The following is a 26,319-nucleotide window of genomic DNA, read 5'->3' on the forward strand; positions in this document are numbered from 1 at the left end:
TCTCTCTCAGGGTAACTCGGGAATTTTTTTTGGCTGGTGCAGCATAAGCCACAGGCTTTCTTGCACCATATAGCTAATAATAATAATAATAATAAAATAATAGGAACAGGTGGTGCATGTATACTTGTGTGTACACCAATGCTAGGAGTTTGGTAAACAAATTTGATGAATTTGAGGTGTTGATCAAAACATCAAGGGCAGATATTGTTGGGATATCAGAGACATGGTGTTACAAGATATAAGGAATGCAGAAATGGAATTTTGGGAATTCAATGTGTACAGGAAGGATACAGCCTCCATAGCCGAGTGGTCAGGAGCGGGAGTGCAGTAGCACATGCTCTTTGAATAGACCGGGGTTCAAGACCCTGACTGCTAAATACGGTCGATCTGTCAACCCACACCGGACCAGCGTGGCAGATTATGGTCCATTTCCCTCAGCATGAATTGTTGAGGAGACTTCCATCCTGCAGTGGGTTGATAACGGCTGCAGTTTACCTTTTTTTTTTTACAGAAAGAATAGACAAGATAGGAAGGGAGGAGGGATTATGCTATTAGTTAAGAAACACATAAAATCCAAGGAAGTACAGCCAGTTGATATGGCTGGACAGTGCAGTGTCGAATCAGTTTGGTGTGACATAAGCACTGGGAAAACAAAATTGCAAAATTGAGAGTAGGAGTGTGTTATAGGCCTAATGAATATAATAAACAACTGTACAGAGAAAGAGAGTTGGCCAGTAATTTTAATTTTAATTTTAATTTCCCGGATATTGACTGGAATTTGTGGGTTGGACACTCACACACTACCAAGGCTTTTGTGGATTTATTGGATGATTGTTTTCTACAGCAGCATGTTAGGGAGGCAACTAGGAGTAATACTCTTGATCAGATTATCAGTAGTGATTCTTCATGCCTTAAGAATCTGCAGATAAAGGAACCACTAGGTGGCAATGACCACAGTATGCTGAAGTTGGATTTACTTAAAGAGGTAACTACCATTAGGTCACCATTATGAAAGCAAAAACCCTTCCCTACCACAAGGGAAGGGTTTTTGCTTTCGTAATGGTGACAACGGTGGTCTGAGACTACCGTCGTCGCCATTATGTTGTTATTTGTTATTATTTAAATTCTATACGGTGGGAACAACTGATGTTGTTACCAACAGCAAATTCAAAATGGGAAGCATTCGAAGAATTAACCTTGGAATCTACCAGACTTTTCATACCAACTAAGAAATACTGTCCAAGTTTTAGGCCTAAATGGATGTCAGATGAACTAATGAGACACGTGGCAGAGAAGAAAAATGCATGGGATACATATAAAGTAACAGGTGAAACGGAAGCCTCTGATAGATATACGCTGGTCTGTAACCAAGTCACAAAGCAGGTTAGGCAGGCAAAAGCAAATTATGAGAAATCTTTGGCAAAGGATGCAAAGTAAAACAGCAAAGAGTTCTTTACTTAAGTAAACTCTAGATGGAAGGGAATGAATCAGATTAGTCCATTTTATATTGATGGTTCAACTGTTGATGATCCTGCTCAGGTAGAGTAGAGTATTTACATCTACATTCACATATGAGGAGTTATTCAGGGAGAGGAATTCCAGATGTGAATTATACTCTGGCAGTGAGCTAGATGATTTTGTAATCATCATCAGCCATTTTCAATCCACTGCAGGATGAAGGCCTCTCCAGCAACTTTCCAGTTCCTTCTGTTTTGTGCAATGGCCATCCATTCACTACCCACAAACTCATGAATTTCATCTGTCCATCTCCGTTGTTGTCTTCCAGGTTTTTTTCTTATCTCCTCCTGGGTACCATTCTGTTATTTTCTTAGTCCATCTGTCATCATGTCTTCGAGCTATGTGTCCTGCCCAAGACCATTTTTGATAAGAATGTCCTTTACTTGAGTTTGCTGCCTAATCCATGTGTTTCTCTTCTTATCTAACAGTCTGATTCCCAATATAATTTGTTCCATTCTTCGCTGTGTAGTTCTCTACTTCTCTTCCATTCTTTTTGGTGAGTGCCTAAGTTTCACTTCCATAAGTCATGGTGGGGAGTATACATTGGTTCATTATTTTACGTTTCAGACAAACTGGGATATTCCTCTTCAGTATGTGACTATATTTCCTGAATGCTATCCATCCAAAATTTATTCTTCTCTTGAATGCCAGCCATTTATTATTATTACAGCTAATGACTTCTCCCAGATAAGTATATGACTCCACCTTTTCAATTACTGCTACTTCAATCATTATATCCCTTTCTATGGCATACTTGTTCATCATTACTTTTTTTTAGCCATATTCATCTTTAGTCCAAAATCCTTAGTAACTGTGCATAACTGATTAAGATTTTCCTCTAATTCTATGGAATCGTGGCTTATGACCACAATGTCATCTGCAAATCGTAAATGGTTTAGGTACTCTCCATTCACTCTGTAACCAGTCTAATCTTCTGAAAGCTTCCTCAAGGGCTGCAGTAAACAACTTTGAAGATATTGTGTCTCCTTGTCGAACTCCTTTCTCAATTTTAAATTTACTATGTCTAGTCTCATAAAGGAGGTAGTATTCTCATATATTTTCTTCAAAATCATAATATATGGGGTATCTATGCCTTGTCTTTCCAGTGCCCAAAAAAATTGCCTTATGCTGTATAGAGTCAAATGCCTTTTCATAATACACAAATGCCAAGCATAATGGTGTTTTATATTCATTTGCTTTCTCCATTAGCTCTGACATTACGTGAAGGAGATCCATAGTTGAGAATCCTGTCCTAAAGATAGCTTGCTCTTTCGGTTGATTCTCATCAAGTATTCTTTATAAACTGTTAGTAATGACCCTTGTGAACAACTTGCAGTTGTGGGATAACAAACTAATTGGTCTATAATTTCCCATTTCTGATTTATCTCCTTTCTTATGCAGCAAAACTATGATTGCATTATTCCACTCTTTAGGCATCACACCTTTTCTAATGCATTTTGTGAAGAGTCTTGCCAGTTTTTGTGTTATGTCTCTTCCTCCCAAGTTTAACAACTCTACAGTAACTTCATCTTCCCCCGGGGCTTTGTTACTCTTCTTTTTCTTCAACGCATGTTCTACCTCATCAGGAAGGATATCAGGTACATTGTATGTGTTACTAATTTGAGATCCACCTTCCCCACTGCTGGCATCATTCCCTTGCTCCTTGTATAACTCTTTACAGCAGTCTTCTGCTATTTGAATTATGCCTTCTCTGCTATTTATAAGTACACAATTACTATTCTTCAGGTTTAGTATCATTTGTCTTTCTGTATTACTGCTCATGGCTGCTGATTTAAATCCTTTGTTTTTCCTTAATGCTTGTTCTACTTTTCTTGTGTTAAATTTTCTTATGTCCTCCCTGAGTCTCTTTCTCTCCTTGTCAATTTTCTTGTCAAAACTCAATTTTCTCCTTGTCAGTGTTTTGCTCTTCATTTGTCATCATCCGTTCATCATGACAAGTGTTTCTTGACTAATTTTTTCTTCTTTGGATTTCTTTTTACCTATAGGTTTCTTGAGCTTTATCACTTTCAGAAAGTTGTAATATTCCTCGTCGATATCTTGGTCCTGAGCAGTCTGCAGAATCTCAAGCTTATTCTTAAGTTCCAGTACATACTGCTTTTTCTCCTCTTCTGTTATCTCAAAGACCTACATATTATTTACTCAAGTCAGTTTTTTCCTTTCTTTTCTTACATCTATATCAAGTGTGCATCTTACCATTCTGTGATCACTTCCAACATTTACCTTGTTCAGGACGGTAACATCATTCACTATATATCTTCTGTTAGTGAGGATGAAGTCAATTTCATTAGTTGTAAATCCATTTGGACTCCTCCGTGTCCACTTCCTGTTCACCCTTTTCTTGAAAAAAAAGTGTTCATTACTGACATGCCTCAAGATTCTGCAAATTCCACAAGTCTTTCACCTCTTTAATTTCTTTCACCAATTCCAAATTTTCCTATAGTTCCCCTTTATGTGCTGTTTTGTCTCTTTCCAACCTTAGCATTGAAGTCCCCATTAATGATAGTGTAGTGAGTTTTCTGTTCATCTAGAAGACTCTCAATTTCGGTGTACATTTCTTCAACCTCTTAATCATCATGGCTCGATGTTGTTGCATAAATCATTATAACCTTTAGCTTGTACCTCTTAGAAATCCTGAGTAGTAGTAGTAGTCTTGACACCCTTGGTGATGTACTTTTGAATTCCAAAATGTTGTTTTTTATATCTTTATGGACCAGAAAGCCAACTCCACCTTCACTCCTTTCACTGTTTCCATTGGTGTACAGTAGATTTCCACTTGATAAACTTATATGTGATTCATTTCTTCTTGTTGTTTCAGCCAAACTGATGATATTCCAATTCACATTCTTTAATTCCTTTTCCAGCTCTAATATCCTGTCTTCACCGATGAGCGATCTTACGTTGTAACAGGCCAAGTTCAGTTTCTGCCATAAGAGGGAAAGCGAAAGCTGCTGGGGACTAAGGGCCATTTGTTTCATCTTACTGTCATGTGCTGGAGGGTTTGGTCTTTTCTTCTTCACGCTGACCGGGCGTCTTGAAGAGAACCACTCTACACGTTTGTTGCCACCTAAGTGATGTAACAGGGCTTACCATCGAGAAGGTGTGTAGGAGTGGATTTTAGGGAGGCAGGCCAACTGGACTTCTCCTAAATCTTCTGAAATAGAAAGATATTGGATCCATCAGTATTTTAGACTGAGTGTCTGATAACACCCTGTTCCCCTAAGCCCTGATTTTGGAATAACTAAGAGCAAAGTGGAGCAGAAATTGTTGATGATAAACATACGAAAGACACCTGAGGTGGATGGGATCTATCCAGTTATATTAAAGGAGGCAGCAAAGGAAGAAAGCAAACCCTTAGCCATAATTATGAGAGCTTCCTTGGAGTCAGGGGGGAGGTACCCATGGAGAGGAGATGTGCAAATGTGATCCCAATTCACAAACGAGGATCAAAGGGTGACACAAGTAATTACAGACCTGTTAGTTTACCTTCTGTTCCAGGGAAGTTAATTGAGGCACTGGTTAAAGAAGCACTGCAGGATCATCTAGTCAAGACTTCAGTTATAGCTCAGTCACACCATGGATTTGTTAAGGGCACGTCTTGTCTGACCAATCTGATTTGATACTATGATGTGGTCACAAAGGAACTGGATGAAAAGAATAATTCTGATACCACATACTTGGATCTTAGAAAGGCTTTTGATATTGATGCACGTGGAAGACTGCTGCACAAACTGGAGAAGTGTGGTATTGGAGGCAAATTGCTGCTATGGATAAAGGGATGGTTGAGTGGGAGAAGACAGAGAGTGGTAATAGTAGTAGTAGTAGCAGCAGTGGCATTTGATGCAAGAAAGCAAGTGTATGAGCTTATGCAGCATCAGCCAAAAAAAAAAATCACACCATTTCTCCAAATGCCTGTCCAGTTCCTCCTTAAATTTATTCAACCTATCAACTTCCACAACGACAGATGGAAGTTTGTTCCAGCAATTAACCACCTACTGGCTAAAGGCAAATTTCCGCACATCTAATCTACATCTGTCTTTTCTTAATTTGAATTTATGCCCCCTTAGGTTCGTAATCTGAACAAGAGGAAGGATCCCATCAGAATTCAGCGTACTCAACCCATTCAAGGCCTTATACACCTCAATCAGATCACCGCGCAGGTGCCTAGTCTCCAGCCACTGCAATTTGCAGAACTTAAGCCTCTTTTGGTAAGAGGATCCCTTCATTCCCCTCACCAATCTTGTTGCCCTTCTCTGTACACGCTCAAGTAAATCTACATCCTTCCTAAAATGAGGCCTCCAGACCTGTACGCAGTAGTCAAGGCGTGGCCTGACCATTGCCTTATACAGAAGGATAATCACTTCCTTTACCCTGCTAGCAAAATTCCTATATATCATTGACAAAACCCCATGACCTGCCCTGGCAGCCTGTCTGCATTGCTTAGAAAACTTCATATCTCACTGCACAATTACGCCCAGGTCTCTTTCATTCTCTACCACCTTAAGTGTAGTACCACACAGTTGGTATGTTTCTCTGGGGTTACTTCTACCCATATGCAGTACTTTGCATTTGTCAAGGTTAAACTTCAGTTGCCACTTCTTAGCCCATCTGCCCAAATTATCTAGATCCTGTTGCAGTAGCACACTACCATTACTGTCATTAACAACCCTGCCAACCTTTGTATCATCTGCAAACTTCAACATTAAGCCTGATATACCTTCATCAATATCATTGATAAATATACAAAACAACAGTGGACCTAACACCGAACCCTGTGGGACTCCACTAATAACATTAGTCCAAGAAGAGCAGCACCCATTGATTACCACCCTCTGTCTTCTCCCACTCAACCATCCTTTTATCCATTGTAGCAACTTACCCTTAATACCATTCTGCTCCAATTTGTACAATATGCGCAACAGTGTCAAAAGCTTTCCTGAAATCCAAATATATGATATCAAAATTATTTTTTGCATCCAGTTCCTCTGTAACCACAGCATAATATCCTATCAAATTTGTCAGACAAGACTTTCCCTTAACAAACCCATGCTGTGTCTGAATTATTGCTGCAGTCTTGTCTAGATGATCCTGCAATGCATCTTTAACCAGTGACTCCATTATTTTACCTGGAACAGAAGTTAAACTAACTGGTCTGTAATTACTCGTGTCACCCTTCGATCCCTCTTTGTGAAATGGGGATACATTTGCACATCTCCAATCCGTAGGAACCTCTCCTGAGTCCGGGGATGCTCTCATAATTATGGCTAAGGGTTTGCTTAGTTGCTTTGCCGTCTCCTTTAATCAATGGACACTGCTCATCGTGGTCTAATGTTATTAGTGGAGTCCCTCAGGGTTCAGTGTTGGGTCCATTGTTGTTTTCTGTATTTATAAATGATACTGATGATGGTATATCAGGCTTAAGTCCAATTTCAGATGATATGAAGGTCGGCAGTTGTTAATGACACTAATGACAATACACTGCCACAACAGGATCTAGAAAAGTTGAGCAGATGAGCTGAGAACTCAAGTTTAATATTGACAAATGTAAAGTACTGCACATGGAAAGCAGTAACCCCAGTGTAATGTATCAACTGTGTGGTACTACACTCAGGGTAGTGGAGACCTGGGGGTAATTGTGCAGCCAGATATGAAGTTTTCTGAGCAGTGCAAAAAGGCTGTAAGGGTAGTCCATGGTGTTTTGTCAATCATATACAGCAGTTTTGCTAGCAGGGATAAGGGTGTAATATTAGAGGTCAGCAGCTTAAATAAATTCAATGCAGAACTAGACAAACAATTCGAGTGAATGGATGGGTAAAATGGAAAAGGAGTTTTTTTTTTTTTTTTTGTCCTCTTGTATAAGGGAATGGTCATGCTACACCTTGAGTACTGTATACAGGTCAGTAGGCTTCATTTTAGAAAAGATGTAGAGCTGGGAGTAACTGTGCAGTCAGATATGAAGTTTTCTGAGCAATGCAGACAGGCAGCAGAGCAAGTCATGGAATATTGTCAATGATATACAGGAATTTTGCTAGTAGGGAAAAGGAGGTGATTACTCTTTGTATAAAGCAATGATCAGGCCACACCTTGATTACTGCTTACAGGTCTGGAGGCCTCATTTTAGGAAGGACGTAGAGTTGCTTGAGTATGAACAGAGAATGGCAACAAGATGGTGAGGGGAATGATGGGGTCCTCTTACGAAGAAAAGGCTTAAGTTCTGCAAATTGCAACGGTTGGAGGCTAGGCACCTGTAAGGTGATCTGATCTGATTGAGGTGTATAAGGCCTCGACTTGAATTGATTGGGGTGTATAAGGCCTTGAATGGGTTGAACACGCTGAATTCTCATGGGATTCTTCTGCTTGCTCAGATTACGAACCTGAGTGAGCACAAAATCAAATTGTGGAAAGACAATTGTAGAAGAGATGTGCGGAAATTTGCCTTTAGCCAGCGGGTGGTTAATTATTGGAACAAACGTCCAACTGTCATTGTGGAAGTTGATAGCTTAAATAAATTCAAGGAGAACTGGACAAACTTTTAGAGGGAATGGATGTGTGAAATTGGTTTTTTTTTGGCTTATTCTATAAAATCTCACACTTGCTTTTTTGCATCACATGCCTCCATTACTACTACTACTGCTGTTCTCGCAGCTGGAACGAGAACAGAGAAGGGCAATGAGATTGGTGTTACCAAGAAAGGCATAAGTTCTGCAAATTACAGCTTCTGGGGACTATGCACCTGCAAGGTGATCTAACTGAAGTGTATAAGGTCTTGAATGGATTAAGCAAGCTCAATGATAATTGGATTCTTCCTCTTGCTCAGATTACTCACCTAAGGGAATATAAATTCAAATTATGGAAAGACAATTGTAGAACAGATGTGCGGAAATTCGCCTTTAGCCAGCAGGTGGTTGATAGTTGGAACAAATTTCCATCTGTCGTAGTGGAGATCAGCAGCTTAAACAAGTTCAAGGCAGAGCTAGACAAACATTTGGAGTGAATGGATGGGTTAATTGGGAAGGGGTTTTTTTTTTTTTTTTTGGGTAATATATAAGCTTGCTGTCTTGCATCATATGCCTCTTCTAATGCTAATGCTAATTGATCTGTATTCTATTTTATTGATTGTAACAGTTCACTTCCTTCAGCACTGCAAAGAAATAAAAATTAGTTGTCTGAGCAATACCAAAATTTGTTTAGTTGCTATAGGGATTTCAAGATATCAAACAAAAACAATTTTCATCTTTCTATCACAAGTATTTCTGGTTGTAAATAAATCTGTTTTGAATCTCCCCCTTACTTTTTTAATCCTTTCATTCATGGACTGTTCACTGTGGGATGTTTAACCCAGCAGTAGAATCACCGAATTTTGTAACACAAGCAATATCACATAATCTGAAAGGCCCCAAACTTTAAGCTTAATACTTGAACAAAACAGGAATTAAGTGCTTGATATTGTGCTTATATTAGACTTATGTTTAACCTTTTATGAGTATATTGCAATACCTATTTTTTCATAAATTATAGTTTAAATTTTTGTAAATGCTGTTTTTTCCTACTATAAATACTCATTAGTTCTAATGTATGAGAAATTTAATTTAATTATGTTGAACATTTTAAAAATAAGTTGGTAACATAAAAAATTGAAACATGAAATTATTTAGCATGATAGAAACATGAAATTACACATGCTGCTAAATATAAATTTGTGGAGACATTTATTGTATGGCACTTTGGCAATTCCAGAACAACAAATTCATGCAATATTTAAGAAAATTTTGAACTCAAAATTTTTCAACGAAAAAATAATAATAAATAATAATAATAATCATTTATTATTATTTCTGCCAAAATATATGTAATAAATATTGTAACTGTGAACTAATAACAAAACTATTTATCTCTATTTTTTTTTCAAGATTCTTGTGACTTTCACTGCATGAAAATTCTGCTATGATTCAGACACAACATTTTAGTATTAGTGGTGGTAACTGATGCAAGAAAGCAAGCTTATACAGCATAAGCCAACCCCCCCCCCCCGACCTTCTCATTTCACCTATCCATCCCCTCCAACAGTTTATCTAGTTCTTCCTTGAATTTATTCAAGCTATCCACTCCCACAATTTCAGATGGAAGTTTGTTCCAACAATCAACCACCTGCTGTCCAAACGCAAATTTCCACACGTCTGTTATCTGTATATCTGCAACCATCCTGCCTCAGTTTAAATTTATGCCCCTTAATGTGCATAGTCTGAGGAAGAGGAAGAATCCCATCAGCATTTGACTTTCTCAGCCCCTTCAAAGCTATAAACATGACAGTCAGATCACCTCTCAGGTGTCTAGTCTCCAGATACTGCAATTAGCAGAACTGAAGCCTCTCTTAGTAAGAACATCCCTTTGTTCATCTCATTGCCCTTCTCTGTACCTGCTCCAACAGCTCTACATCCTTGCTAAAATGACACCACCAGACCGTTATGCAGTACTCAAGATGATACCTAACAACTGCCTTATACAATGCTGTCCTGCCAGCATATCTGCACTGCTCAGAGAACTGACTACACAATTAACCTCACTTTTTTATTTTCCACATTTTCCACTACTCTGACAGTAGAAACGACAGTTTATATGTTAATTTAGGATTACTGCTATCCGTATGCAATGCTTTGCATTTATCAATATTAAACTTCAATTCCCATTTATCAGCCCAACTGCCAAATTTTTATAGATTTTTTTTGAAGGATACCATCATTACTGTCATTAACCACCCTGCCAGTCTTCATATAATCTGCAAGCTTAGACATTAAGCCTGATATACTTTCATCAGTATCATTAATAAATATGGAAAACAAATGGGGGCCCAGAACCAAAACCTGGGGGAATACACAAATAACATTAGTCCACTAAGAGTAGTATCCACTGATAACCACTTTCTGTCTTCTTCCCTGCTGTGACTGTAGTACATTAGGCCTGACATTACTGAGTGGTCAGAAGTGAGAGTACAGGAGCTTGCGCTCTTTAAGGGGACCGGGGTTCAAGCCCATGACTGCTAAATATGATTAATGTTTGTACTGATAATTTATTGTAAACTCCACTGACCTGGCTGTCGTGCAGAGTATAAACAAAAACATAACTACACTCATATCTATATGGTCATGCATAACTTCTTAAACCAGTGACTTAATTATTTTTTCAGGAACAGAAGTTAAGTTGATAGGTCTATAATTAATCACTTCACTCTTATATCCCTTTGTAAACTGGCAATACATTCACAGATCTCCAGTCCATGGGGATTCTCCTGAATCTAAAGATGCTCTCATAATTATGGCTAAGAGTTTGCTTACCTCCTTTGCTGCCTCCCTTCCTTCTTCCTTAATATAATTGGATAGATCTCATCCACCTTAAGTGCCTTTCATACATTTAATTTCAGAAATTCCTCTTCCACTTTACTCTCAGTAATTAACATCATTAGCTCCCTGTCAGAATTTAATAAACTTTTGAAAATTCCTTCCCTAAAGAATTATCATGTGTGAATGTATAGGCAAAATACTTATTCAGCTTGTGAGCAACCTGAGCAGGATCACGAGCAGTGAACCATCGATATCAAGTGGACCAATGTGATTCATCCCTTTCTTTCTAATGTTTACATAAGAAAAGAATGCTATTTTTTTTTTTTTTTTTTTGCATTCTTCGCCAAAGATTTCTCATAATTTATTATGCGACTGCAGACTAGTTTACAGTGGCACATTATACCTTCCTGGTTTCCAAGGAAAAATTGAATTTGGGGGTACCATTTAAAGAAAAAACTAATAAAGAACATTTTCAATTTCATTTTATTTTGACAACAAAACAAACAAATTATATGATATAAGAACTAAATATAAAATTTCATCAAAATCGGTAAAACCATTTTTGAAAAAATACGTAATTTTCAAATTAATCTTCAAGTAAAGTTCACTGACCTTGGCAGGTAAAGTTCAGTTTCTGATAAAAATCACTTAAAAATATTAGTGAAAAACAGCAATGAGTTTTTGAAACAGTGATTTTCGTGCTCCCCTCTGATCAGGCCCTATGCAGATGTCTTTTTTTTGCCTATAGAATAATGAGGCACTGCTAGTTTATATCTACCATAGGATCTATCTATCAATAGTATCGCATAATAATTTATATACATCTCATGCATTTTCTTGTTCCACGAGTCTGATTAGTTTATCTGACATTCATTTAGGTATAATCCTTGAACAGCATTTCTTAGTTGGTATGAAAAGCTTAGTAGCTTCAATGATTATTTCCTTAATGCTTCACATTTAGAATTTATCAATGGTAACATAATCAGTTGGTCCTACAGTATAGAATTTAAAAACTGTCCGCGATCACTGTAGTTACCTTTATGAAAGCAAAAATCCTTCAATTTACCCTTGATGGTAGTTACATTTTTAAGTAAATTCACCATCAATACACTGTGACCACTGCCATCTAGTGGTTATTTTACCTGCAGATTCTTAATCCATGAATAATCACTGCTGATTCTTTCTTACCACCTCTCTAATATGCTGTTGTAGAAAACAGTCATCCAGTAAATCCACAAAAGTCTTGCTAATGTGTGAGCGACCAAACCAAAAGTTTCATTCATTATCCCCATTATGAGACATAGTAATTTATTGGCCCACTCTATTTAACTGTACAGTTCATTATACTCATTAGAGTCGTGACCTGTAACACACTTCTACTCTCATTTTTGGTTTCCCAGTGCATATGTCACACCAAAATGACTCAACAATTGCACTGGACATTCATGTCAAATGGAATCACTGCCTTAGATTTTATATGCTTCTTAACTAAAAGCATAACCCCTTCTCCCCCTCCTATCCTGTCTGTCCTTTCTGTACTCCCCATATTAAAATTCTGCAACCCTTATATCTGAGTGACACCATGTCAACAATATCATGTTCTGTGTCCTTAAAAGATGGTATCTGCTCTACAGCATCCTCAACTAAAGAAGAAATGCCTTTTAATTTTTACACAATAGTAGTGCTAACAAAAATGTACTAATATGTTTTCATTTGTGATAAATAATAATAATAATACAGTACAACAATACAACTAATAATATTAGTTAATTTCAATATCTGTCCATAAATTCCATAAATTTTAACTGTCAACTTTAATCCCTGAGTGATCAAGGTTAACAGTCTGGTTGGCCAAATGTAAACTTTCTGAGATCTACTTTAGCTTCCTCCAATAGGCTGTATTTACACCATTATTGGTAGAGTGACAATGAAATTTATACATGATTATAATTGATATATGCAACATGTAAGATAGGTGACATCATGATGATGGATGAGAAAATCAACAATGGATAAAAGAATAATGGTGGACAACAGGTATTAGAAATGATGGATAGGAAAGTTAACAGATATCGAGGGCCTCTTGTATTGTGTTATATTGAATACAAGTAACAACAGTCAGCAAAGTTATGAAAACTACTTACGCTGCTCCGCCTGTTATGTAATCATAGCCTTGTTCTGCAGCAACTCTGTATCCGTATCTTTCGCCAAGTACCATCAATGTTGATGAATTATAACAACTTAATAACTCTCTAAGCCGTAGTGGACTATAAAAAAATTAAGGAAATTTAGAGGCTCACTTGAATTAATATATATATTCATCTTAAACACAAATAACTATATACAATAAACGCTAAAATCCAGGACCTCTAGTGATAAGAGCTGCCAAATATTAAAATTTTCCAGATTTTAGAGAGTATCTAGGAAGCATATTAGGAGAAGCACATTTCAATGAATGTTAACTTTATACTGACTAAAAGATTGTACTAGTAATATAATTAAAATATATATAACAGGTCATTGTTAGAATATCTATGGATGTGCTTTAGAGAAAAAATGCTTTCGCAGTGGAGAATAAGATGAACAAGCCAAACAAACAAAGTATGCAGTGCATTACATTTCAGGAACTTCAGCAAATAGTAATAATACATGATTTATATATATAAAAAACAAGCAAATAAGCAATGCCTTTCATGCATGAACTGAAAGCATTTTATTTCTGCATACCATATTACCCATACCATTCCTCCAATCACTGCACGGAAAAAACGTAATATCTAGTGCTCGGCTCCAATATTCAATATTTCATAGCCTACATGACATACAGGAAGAAAACAAATAATTTATAGATTTCTACTGATCCAATTTTAATAAAATTTGGGAAGGCAGGACAAATCTTTTTTAAAGAGCTGAATACAAAACTTATGAAAATTCACCCACTGGTACTCAAATCATTACACAAAGATGGATAGACAAAGATATAATTGTCAGATTTCTACTGGTCCAATGGGAGGGCTTGACAAATTTTTCTAAAAGAGCCAAATACCAAATATAAAATTTTTGGAAAATCCATTCATTAGGAATTGAATTATTATATGTGATGGACTGAGAGACACAATAAAAGCAATAGGTGCTTTATGCTAACACACCTAAAAAATTAAGCAGTTTTTGATACTGCTGTACATAAAAGACTGTTATACAAATTGGGGCATGTGGCATTAAGGAAAAGTTGCTGTTATGGATAAAGGGGCGGTTGAGTGGGAGAAGACAGAGAGTGGTTATCAATGGATACTGCTCTTCGTGGACTAATGTTAGTAAAGATGCTAGTAGAGTGTCCCAGAGTTCATTGCTTGGCCATGTGTGTAACTAGGCCATCTGATATGAAGTTCTTTGAACAGTGCAGACAGGTTACCAACCAGGACAGCTAATAAGGTTTTGTCAATTAAATACAGAAATTTTGCTAGCAGTGATAAGGAGATGATTATTACATTGCATAAAGCAATAGTCAGGCCACATCTTAAATACTGCATACAGGTCTGGAGGCCTCATTTTAGGAGGGATGCAGAGTTGCTGAAATGGCAATAGAGAAGGGTAGTGAGATTGGTGATTAAACAAAGGGGTACCTTTACCAAGAAAGGCTTCAGTTCTGCAAACGGCAGGTGTGGTAACTAGACACCTGCAAGGTGTTCTGACTGAGATGTTTAAGGCTTTGAATGGCTTAAGCAAACTAAATGCTAATCAGAGTTTTCCTCTTGCTCAGTCTATACACTTGAGGGAACGTAAATTCAAACTTTTGAATGGTTGTAGAATATATGTGCGGAAGGTTTGCTTTCAGTCAATGGGTGGTTGATTGTTGGAACAAGCTAACATCTGTTGGAAGTGGATAGTGAATAAATTCAAGGAAAAATTATACAAATTATTGGAGGGAACAGATAGGTGAAATGGGATGACTGAAATTGGAATTGATGCTGAATAAGCTTCTTTCTTGCATCATTTGCCACTATTAACATTTATACTAATGCTAATTGAAAACATGCATCTAAAATGGTGTTATCTGTTTGCTCCCAGGTATGTGTAGTCCCACTGGCTACTGTATTTTTGTGTTGACCACATCATCTTTTGTCAACTTGATGATAAGAATGCCGTATACCACACCCTAATGGTTGACATTACCACTGGTATCAACAAGTAATTGCCAGGATTCCTTTTTTTTTCTGCTTGATAAGGCTAGTATATGGGAAATATATATGGAACACACAGTATGTTTGTAATGCAGTTCCAGTGGTTCTCACAAAACTGCACTTAGTGGCACTGTGAAGATGCAAAACTGCAAAGCCAGATGAGGTGAGGTGTGTTCGGTACCGCAAGTTGTGTGTTAGCATGTTGCTTGTGTTGTTCATCTGTCCACTTAGTTACTGGGATGTGCAATCACCAAGGAAAGCACCTCCCAGCATCTGTGTATGGCACAAGGAGCTGAGCTAGGGCACAAGAGGGGCATTTACAAGGCTGCTCCATTCTGGCCTGGACAAGAGCAGAGGCAGCCTAAAGAGAGGAATAAATCACATAGGATAGAGAAGAACAGGTAAAGTGGTGGTGAGGGTATGATGACAGTGAAGGCATCCCCCCCCCAGCAAGTGCAGAGAGTGAACTATATACAATCCAAACTTTTGTAAAACAGGGCTAGGGTACACTGGTTTAGACCCCAGTCCCTGCGAATGACCCTTGCCACCAATGCTGTATAATTTCTTATCTTCTTTTGGATATACTATAGGTGTGGGAGGAAGGACAGTTTTGAGTCCAGGATTACACCAAGGTGCTTAAGCTGGGTGCGGTGCTTGATGGTTGTGGCATTGATCTGAACCTAAAGTAGGTGGGAGCCCTGAAGATGAGTGAGATAGGGTGGCAAGAAAAGAAAAAGACTGATACACAGAAAAAGCCACAGTGTTTGCAGGGTGATCATCGAAAAATCACATAGGAAGGGCCCAAGGGACCTGAGCAGAGTAGAGGACAGTATACCAAGGGCAGTATACCTACCGTCAGCATGAAGCAGGCCAAGACAATAGAGGTGCATGGCAAGAGCACCAATTCAGCGAAGCAGCAGAGGCTGGGCACAGGAGACCAATCTGGGTGGCTTGAACCAGGAAAAAGAAGCAAAGCCAAGAGATAGTAGTGAGAGCGCGAGTGCCTGTGGTAAGAAGCAGGGCATAGTGCAAGCAGGTGCTGTGTCCAAAGTAGTTGCGTTCATGGTGGATGTAGTCTTTGACTTTCAAAGATGCAGCACTAGAAGAGAGCTTTAGTGTAGGAGGTCAAGGCTTGGAAGGCATCCTTGGATGTGATAAGCTGATGTTCAGGTTCAATGTCATGATACCCACAGCTTGCAGTAGGTTCAGTCTAAATTCAAGATAGATTGGACAAATGTTCATGATGTGGCACGAAGTTTTCTCATTCCCACAAGAACAGAATGCATCTTCCTGGATGCTCAGATCCCACAATTTACTGTGGGATCTGAGTAAGTACTTGAAGTGTGATGGCAGAAGTTGTTAGACATGCCATGGAAAGTTGAAGGATGGTTCTCTGTATGTAAAGAAGTTGTTTAGCTATAGGGGTTTTATCTGTCTGATGGAACCAAACCACTGCTCTGTACGTGACAACAGAGGTGAAAACAGTGTCTTGACTTCTTCGTTTTATCCCTGTGGTATATGAAAAGTACAAGTGCAAAGTGTGTTAGTTGTCTGACGGCACCAGGGGTTTCCCCCATCTCCGCGTTGTGTACTCTGTTTGTGTAGCACAGAACTCTGTGAAGACCCCTGTTGGGACCCACCGTTACCACACTTAGCCCCGAGGAGGCAGGTCAGGTACCCAGTAGATTTATTGTACTCTGGCAAGTCCTGCCACATAGTTTCCAAAGATTTCAGTGGCAAGGGCCTATGTGAAAAAAAAAAATAAATAAATAAAAAAGGGGGTTAATGCTAGAATTTAAAAGGCCAAGAGAGGTTTATGTAAGCATGGTTTAAATTTGGGCATTATTAATTGATAAGTTGTGTGGGGTGTACACTGTGACGAGTTAGACAGGGCCTTCTCTATGGGGATCATACGCCTTCTCTATGGGGATCATAGAGAAGGCGACCCCAAAATTTCAGTGAGGCAGGCCCATGCCTCACCAGAAGGGGGTGATAGGGGGAGGAGACAGGAACCAATCTCCTCTCCCACAGCCGGGGAGGAGAATAAAAGAAAACCAGGCTAGAAGGCTAGGTTTGATTGCCAATGTGGCTTGTGGCTGCTGGTTTCTCCAGTGTCTGGATTTGGAGTCTTGAGTGGGATCAGGTATCGGTTGATCTTTCCTGCAGATATCAGCCCGATGGAACTTGGATGAAGGAAGTGAATTTAAGTTCAATTGAGCTTCGATGAGGTTGGAGGCTGATGCTACTGGAGAGGGAGTGCCCAGAATCTGTCTCAAGTTATTGGTCTTGGTGGTTTAGGCTCCTTAATGTTCTTTGTCTGTTGAAGACATTCTGTACAAAAGTGGTGAAGTATTTATAATTGTCGTTGGTATGAATTAGGATATGTTCTTGGTCCTTTGGCAAATTAATAATCTTTGTGATTAGAATAGATCTCAAGTCTTCATAGTCAGGACAGTCATACATTATATGGTGCCAAGATTCATCGGTGGCAGTATGGATCATCTGTGATGCCCAGAGACGTTAATTTTTCTTGTATCGACCCATGGCTTGTGAGGCGGTACGTTATGTACAGGCCAGGAGAAAATCAGCTTGGGTCTTTTGGGAACATGAATGTTACTTCAGGGATGAATTTCTTTGTAATTGCTCCCTTAGTGGATGTCATCCATCTATCTTGCCAGGCCTGCTGCAAGTGTGTGAGAAGGCGCCTTTTCTCTATTGTGCGATTGATTTCTGGGTTGGTGGTGAATCCAAGGGTGGTAGTGGAGATTCCTTTCGAGGGATGATACAACATGCCGCATCTAGAGGGAGGGCTCCAACGAGGACTTGGAGAGCAGGAGTGCTCACCATGCAGCAGGCTCTGTGATGGTAAGTAGTGTATTGCTCTTTGAATGGTGGCTAATTTCTTCTGATTTGTGACAACAGTTGTCTGGTGATACCAGACCCCTGAAGCATATGAGATGGCTGGAATAAAGACTGCTTTGTAAAACAGGGCTAAGGTACACTGGTTTAGACCCCAGTCCCTGCGGGTGACCCTTGCCACCAACGCTGTATAATTTCTTATCTTCTTTTGGATATACTATAGGTGTGGGAGGAAGGACAGTTTTGAGTCTAGGATTACACCAAGGTGCTTAAGCTGGGTGCGATGCTTGATGGTTGTGGCATTCATCTTAATCTGCAGTGGTCTGGTTGAGCTTAGGTTCCCTTTCAGGAGGATGCTGGAGGTTTTCTCAGCCGGGATTGTCAGGTTGTGCAGACAATCTCGAAATGAAAATGTATAATGAAAAGTACAATGTACACAGAAAGGACAATAGGAATTATGCTTTTAGTTAAGAAGCATGTAAAATTCGAAAATTGTAGATCTCTTAAAGTACCATTTATAACTGACACAATTGATGATCCTGCTCAGGTAGCTAACAAACTAAATGAATATTTTGCATCGACATTCACACATGAGGAGTTATTCAGCGAGGGGAATGCCAGAGGTGTATTCAACTCTAGCAGTAAGCTACAGAATCTTGAAATAACTGGGAGTAAAGTGGAGGAGAAACTGTTGAAGATAAACACAAGAAAGGCACCCGGGGTGGATGGGATCTATCCAGTTATATTAAAGGAGGCAGCAAAGGAAGTAAGCAAACCCTTAGCCATAATTATGAGAGCTTCCTTGGACTCAGGGGAGGTACCCATAGACTGGAAATGTGCAAATGTGACCCCAATTCACAAAGGAGGATCAAAGGCTGACACAAGTAATTATAGACCTGTGAGCTTAACTTCTGTTCCAGGAAAATTAATGGAGGCACTGGTTAAAGAAGCACTGCAGGATCATTTAGACAAGACTTCAGTTATAGATCAGACACAGCATGGTTTTGTTAAGGGGAAGTCTTGCCTGACCAACTTGATTGGATACTATGATACAGTCACAAAAGAACTGGATGCAGGGAATAACTTTGATATTATATACTTGGATCTTAGAAAGGCTTTTGATACTGTTGCACATGGAAGACTGCTACACAAATTGGAGCAGTGTGACATTGGAGGCAAATTGCTGCTATGGATAAAGGGGTGGTTGAAGGGGAGAAGACAGAGAGTGGTAATCAATGGACACTGCTCATCGTGGACTGATGTTATTAGTGGAGTCCCTCAGGGCTCAGTGTTGGGTCCATTATTGTTTTCTGTATTTATAAATGATATTGATGATGGTATATCAGGCTTAATGTCCAAGTTTGCAGACGATACAAAGGTTGGCAGGGTTGTCAAGGACACTACTGACACTATGCTGCTGCAACAGGATCTGGAAAGGTTGAGCAGATGGGCTGAGAGGTGGCAAATGAAGTTTAACATTGACAAATGTAAAGTACTACACATGGGAAACAGCAACCCCAGAGCAACGTATCAACTCTGTGGTACTACACTGACAGTGGTAGAGAATGAAAGGGACTTGGGGGTGGTTGTGCAGGCAGATATGAAGTTCTCTGAGCAGTGCAGACGGGCTGCAAGAGTAGCTCATGGAGTATTGTCAATGATATACAGGAATTTTTCCAGCATGGATAAGGAGGTGATTATTCCATTGTATAAGGCGTAAGGCCACACCTAGAGTACTGTATACAGGTCTGGAGGCCTCATTTCATGAAGGATGTAGAGCTGCTGGAACGAGTACAGAGAAGGGCAACAAGATTAGTGAATGGAACAAAGGGGTGCTCTTACGAAGAAAGGCTTAAGTTTTGCAAATTACAGTGTCTGGAGACTAGGCACCAGCGAGGTGATCTGATAGAGGTGTATAAAGCCTTGAATGGTTTAAGCATGCTCAATGCTGATGGGATTCTTCCTCTAGCTCAGAAAAATCACCCGAGAGGGCATAAATTCAAATTGAGGAAAGACAGATGTAGGATAGACGTGCGGAAATTTGCCTTTAGCCAGCGGGTGGTTGGTTGGTTGAACAGACTTCCATCCCTTGTGGTGGAGGTTGATAGCCTAAATAAGTTTAAGGCTCAGCTGGACAGGTATTTTGAACGAACAGAGGGGTGAAGTGGAAGTGGGTTTTTTTTTTTTTTTTTGCTGATGCTGCATAAGCTTGCTTTCTTGCATCAAATGCCTCTACTAATGCTAATGCTAATTTATAACTGACACTGAAGCATGTAAAATTAAAGGTAGTGCATCCAGTGAACATAGATAGCCATTGAAATGTTGAGTTAATTTTGTGTGACATAAGCTAAACAAAAATGAGAGTAGGAGTGTGTTATAAGCTGTTAGATTGTGATGAATATAACAGACAACTGTACACATATACAGAGTGGGCCAGCAAATGGAAATATCTTATAATGGGGGACTTTAACTTTCCAGATATTTACTAGACCCTGCAGATAGGTCACTCACACAGTCTCAAGACTTTTGTGGATTTATTGAATGATTGATTTCTAAACCAGCATGTTAGAGAGGCAACAACAGAAAACAGTACTCTTGATCTGACTATCAGCAGTGACCCTTCATGCATTAAGAATTTCCAGATAGAACACTCACTAGGTGATAGTGATCAAAAGTGTAATGATGTGCAATTTATTAAAATATAACTACTGTCAAGGGAAAATCTTTTGTTTTCTTAAAGGTGACTACAATGGTATCACACAGTTTTTAAATTATATGTAGTGGGACCAACTAATGAAGTCACCAACAAATTCTAAATGGGAAGCAATCATAGATGCAATCTTAGAAGCTATTAGACTTTTTATACACTACGAGATACTGTTCAAAACTACCTAAATGAATGTCACGCAAACTGATGCGACCTATAGCAGCGAAGAAAAATTCATAGGATGCATATAACCTAACATGTGATACACATGCCAATAGTAGATATAAACTAGTCTGCAATCAAGTTACAAAGGAGATTAGGCAAGCTAAGGCAGATTACGAGGTCTTTCGAAAAGGATGCAAAGAAAAATGACAGACTTCTTCACTGGATATCAATGGTTTAACTGATGAGGTTGGAAGCATTAGCATTACACAGGCATATGATGCAAGAAAGCAAGCTTATACGGCATCAGCCAAATAAAAAAAATAATAATAAAGGAAAAAAACCCCTTCCCATTTCACCCAGCCATTCACTCCAAAAGTTTATTTTGTTCTGCCTTAATTTATTAAAACTGTCAACTTCCACAATGACAGATGGAAGTTTGTTCCAGTAATCAACTACCAGCTAGTATCAACTGTTCCAGTAATCAACTACCAGCAAACATCTATTCAACAACTGTCTCCTCAATTTCAGTTTATGCCCCCTCGGGTTTGTAAACTGAGCAAGAGGAAGAATCCCATCAGAATTGAACCTGCTCAATCCATTCAAGACCTTATACACCTCAATCAGATCATCTCGCAGGTGCCTAGTCTTCAGATGCTGCAATTTGCAGAACTAAAGCCTTTCTTCATAAGAGCACCCCTTTGTTCCACTCACCAGTCTTGTTGCCCTTCTCTGTACTCATTCCAACAGCTCTACATCCTTCCTAAAATGAGACTTCCAGACCTGTATGCAGTACTCAAGGCATGATCTGACCTTTGCCATACACAAGGGGATAATCACCTCCTTATCCCAGCAAGCCAAATTCCTGTATACCGTTGACAAGACCCCATGAGTTGCACTGGCAGCCTGTCTGCACTGCTCAGAAAACTTCATATCTCACTGCACAATTACCTCCAGGTCTTTTTAATTCTCCACTACCCTGAGTGTAGAATTAAAAAGTACTGCATGGCTGGTACGTTACTCTGGGGTTATCTGTATTCTTCATTTGTCAACGTTAAACTTCAGCTGCCACTATTCAGCCATTTTTGCCGAACTTTTCTGTCCTTTTCTGTCCACATTACTGTCCTTTAACAACTCTGCCAACCTTTGTATCATCTGCAAATGTGAGTATTAAGCCTGATATACCTTACTCAATAACACTTTTAAATATAGAAAGCAACAATGGGCCCAATATTGAACCCTGGGGGACTCCACTAATAACATTACTCCACAAAGAGCAGCATCCATTGATTACCACTCTCTCCCACTCAACAATCTCTTTATTCATAGCAGAAACTTACCCTCTTAATGCCACACTGCTCCAATTTGTACAGCAGTCTTTTATGTGCAACAGTATCAAAAGCTTTCCTAAAATTCAAGTAGACGATATCAAAATTCTTTTTTGCATGCAATTACTTTGTGACCACATCTATGTATTCAATCAAATTGGTGAAACAATAAAAAGGTAAAGGTAAAGTGCAGCCATTATCAACCCACTACAGGAGGGAAGCCTCCTCAACAATTCATGTTAGTGAAACAATATTTCCCCTTAACAAACCCATGCTGTGTCTGAAATATAATTACTGCCTTGTCTAGATGATTCTCCATTACTTCTTTTACAAGCGGCTCCATTATTTAACTAGAACAGAAGTTAAACTAACAGCTCTGTAATTACTGATATCATAATCATCTGAGTCATTAGGCCTGCAACACACTCCTACTCTCATTTTTGCTTCCCCATTGCTTATGTCACACCAAACTGACTCAACATTGCACTGGCCACCCAAGTCAACTGGATGCACCACCTTAGATTTTGTGTGTTTCTTAACTGCCAGAATAACCACTCCTTCCTTCCTATACTGTCTGTCCTTCCTGTAAACTTAGGCAATGCTAGGGTTTGCCCTGCCAGAGTCCATTTCTCCCTACTTATCCGGTCCACCTCCCCGTGGTGAAAGAAGGTAACTAATGGTTGAAGTGCCCCACAGGCTACTGGGCTAAGAGGCTGGATGAACAACAGACCTAAACAAACATTCACTAACCCCCACTATCTGACCAGTACAGAGTCATGTATTCGTAATAGAGTTACTATGCAGATTTTTTGTAGAAACCCTCAATGTTGTGTGACATGAAACACTATATAGGAACTCCCCGACTTACGTAAGGGTTGCATTCCGCGGAACACTGCGTAAGTCGCAATTTCTCCGATGCTTGTGCAGCAATTGCAACTGTGCTCGCTGAATTGATTGAATCAAAAAAGAAATGTTCGATGAACATATAAATAGAATTATTTATTGTATTTATTCAATTTTTTATCTCATGCACAGGAAAAATTACAAAAGCGTGCAATTTAAAAAAAATTTCAAAACTATAAAATTATAAAAGAAAAGAGGAGATGGGCATAACGTCAGTAAGTTTTACCTCTCGAGCATCATTGCCAGAATTGAAGTCTTCAGCTGATAAGTACACCGTAGGTTGAGGGCTGTGCCGATTTAGAAGGGGTCGGCCACTCAGCCTTACGAAAGGTCACATTAATGGAGAATTGGATGGTGGCTTTTTTATTTTCATCGTAGATTTCTTTGTAGCAAGCAAGCATATCATTCACCCCTCTCTTAACTTTTAAGAATCATTCAGTGCCAGGATCCATCTTCTCAAACCTTGCCATTGCCGATACAATTTCACGAAATGCCACTGCCATCTCTTTGGTGATGAAGCATCTCGGCGCCTCATTTGGTTCATCTTGAGCTTTGTCAGCATTTTCTTCTTTCACTGTTGCTACCTGAAAGTCAACAAGTTCTTTGTTAGATAATTCCTTCTCTTCTTCCTCTATTAATTCCTCCATGTTTTTGGCATCAACCTCCACCTGAAGTAGCTTTGCAACCTTTACAATCTTATCTGTAACCTCTTCATATGATTTGTCTTTTTCAAATCCTTCGAAGCCTTTTTGTGCCATGGACATATTTTCTTCCATGCGCCATTTAAACAACTTTTATTAATTTCCATCTAGGCCTTATTAATGTTTAAGATGGCATGATAAATAATGTAAGATTTCCAAAAGTCTCTTATCGTAAAACTTTTCTCATCGTCTACTGCTGACAATGCCTGAGCAAATATTGTGCGTAAATAGTATGCTTTAAAATTAGAAATAACACCCTGATCCACAGGTTGGATGAGTGAAGTCATGTTTGGTGGTAGAAATATGACTCACACATTCAAATTGAAATCATCTAGATGTGTACGATATCCAGGAGCATTCTCAAATGGAAGCAAAATCTTGAAAGGAATGTTGTTGTCTTTATAATATTTAGCATTAGTAGAGGCATATGATGCAAGAAAGCATTGTACACCTATACAAAAAAAAAAAAAAAAAAAAAAAACACGCTCCCATTTCACCCCTCTGTTCGTTCAAAGTACCTGTCCAGCTCAGCCTTAAATTTATTTAGGCTATCAACTTCCACAACAAAGGATGGAAGTCTGTTCCACCAACCAACCACCTGCTGGCTAAAGACAAACTTCTACACATCTATCCTACATCTGTCTTTTCTCAATTTGAATTTATGCCCTCTCAAATGATTATTCTGAACAAGAGGAAGAATTCCATCAGCATTGAGCATGCTCAAACCATTCTAGGCTTTATACACCTCAACCAGATCATCTCGCAGGTGCCTAGCCTCCAGACACTGTCATTTACAAAATTTAAGCCTTTATTCGTAAGAGCAACCCTTTGTTCCATTCACTAATCTTGTTGCCATTCTATGTACTCATTCCAACGGCTCTACATCCTTCTTAAAATGAGGATGTAGACCTGTATACAGTACTCAAGGTGTGGCCTGACCATTGCCTTATTCAAGGGAATAATCACCTCCTTATCCCTGCCAGAAAAATTCCTATATATCATTGACAAGACACTATGAGCTACTCTTGCAGACTGTCTGCACTGCTCAAAAAACTTCATATCTGCCTGGACAATTACCCCCAGGTTCTTTTTATTCTCTACCACTGTCAGTGTAGTACCACAGAGTTGAAACGTCACTCTGGGGTTGCTGCTTCCCATATGTAGTATTTTACATTTGTCAATGTTAAACTTCATTTGCCACCTCTCAGTCCATCTGCTCAAACTTTTCTAGATCCTGTTGCAGCAGCGTACTGTCATTAGTGTCCTTAACTTTCGTATCGTCTGCAAACCTGGACATTAAGCTTGATATACCATCATCAATATCATTTATAAATACAGAAAACAACAATGGACCCAACACTGAACCCTGAGAGACTCCACTAATAACATTAGTCCACGATGAGCAGTGTTCATTGATTACCACTCTCTGTCTTCTCCCATTCAACTATCCCTTTATCCATAGCAGTGCTGCTCCAATTTGTGCAGCAGTCTTCCATGTGAAACAGTATCAAAAGCCTTTCTAAGATCCAAATATATGATATCAAAGTTATTGCCTGCATACAATTCATTTGTGACCACATCATAATATCCAATCAAATTGGTCAGGCAAGACTTTCCCTTAAAAAAACCATGCTGTGTCCGAGTTATAACTGAAGTCTCGTCTAGATGATCCTGCAGTGCTTCTTTAACCAATGCCTCCATTAATTTTCCTGGAACAGAAGTTAAAGTAACAGGTCTATAATTACTTGTGTTGCCCTTTGATCCTCCTTTGTGAATTGGGGGTCACATTTCCACATGTGACACCAATTCACAAAGTCACTCCAGTCCATGGGTACCCCACCTGAGTCCAAAGAAGCTCTCATAATTATGACTAAGGGTTTGCTTACTTAATTTGCTGTCTCCTTTATTATAACTGGATAGATCCCGTCCACCCCGGGTGCCTTTTTTATGTTTATCTTCAACAATTTATCCTCCACTTTGCTCTCGGTTATTATCATCTCGGTTAAAATCGTCTAGCTCACTGCCAGAGTTTAATTCACCTCTGGCATTCCACTCCCTGAATAACTCCTCATGGGTGAATGTAGACGGAAAATACTCATTTTGTTTATTAGCCACCTGAGCAGGATCATCAACAGTTGAACCATCGATATCCAGAGGACCAATCTGATTCATCCCTTTCCTTCTAGAGTTTACATAGGTTTGTTTGTTGTTTGTTATTTGGTTTTTAGGAGCATTAGCAACTAACGCCATATTGCTCTGGGGATATGCGGTGGTCATTCCCTGACTTTTTGCATTCTCCATATTTGGTGGGCACGGGCTTGAACCCCGGTCTAATTAAGAAGTGTGTGCTATGCACTGCTGCTCCTGCCCACCTGGCTATGGAGGCGCCAGTTTATATAGGTAAAGAACTCTTTGTTCTACTAAAATTAAAATTACAGTTGCTCAGAGCAAAATGGATACAAAAATATAGATTGTAACAGGTTTAATAACAAGAAATATACATATATTAGATTAGATACATAAAGATTTTGGTTCTCTAGTTAACCTTCTTCAGTTGATATGAAATGACAGTTAGAATGGGGTGGTCATTCAACAGAGAAAAAC

General features: G+C 39.0%; 1 protein-coding gene across 2 annotated transcripts in view; it reads right to left on the reverse strand.

Annotated features, from left to right (window-relative positions):
• The window catches only part of LOC150076548 (beta-1,3-glucosyltransferase), a 377,468-nt gene that overhangs the window by 33,917 nt on the left and 317,232 nt on the right, over positions 1–26,319 (reverse strand). For both annotated transcript variants that reach the window (XM_090387063.1, XM_090387062.1), the window contains exon 11: positions 13,019–13,141. In XM_090387063.1, coding sequence (XP_090243189.1) covers positions 13,019–13,141 — 123 coding nt within the window. The remainder of the gene's footprint in view (positions 1–13,018; positions 13,142–26,319) is intronic.

Source organism: Mastigoproctus giganteus, chromosome 13 (genome assembly GCF_048544385.1).
Source record: "Mastigoproctus giganteus isolate SK-2022 chromosome 13, ASM4854438v1, whole genome shotgun sequence".
Taxonomy (NCBI): Eukaryota; Metazoa; Arthropoda; class Arachnida; order Uropygi; family Thelyphonidae; genus Mastigoproctus; species Mastigoproctus giganteus.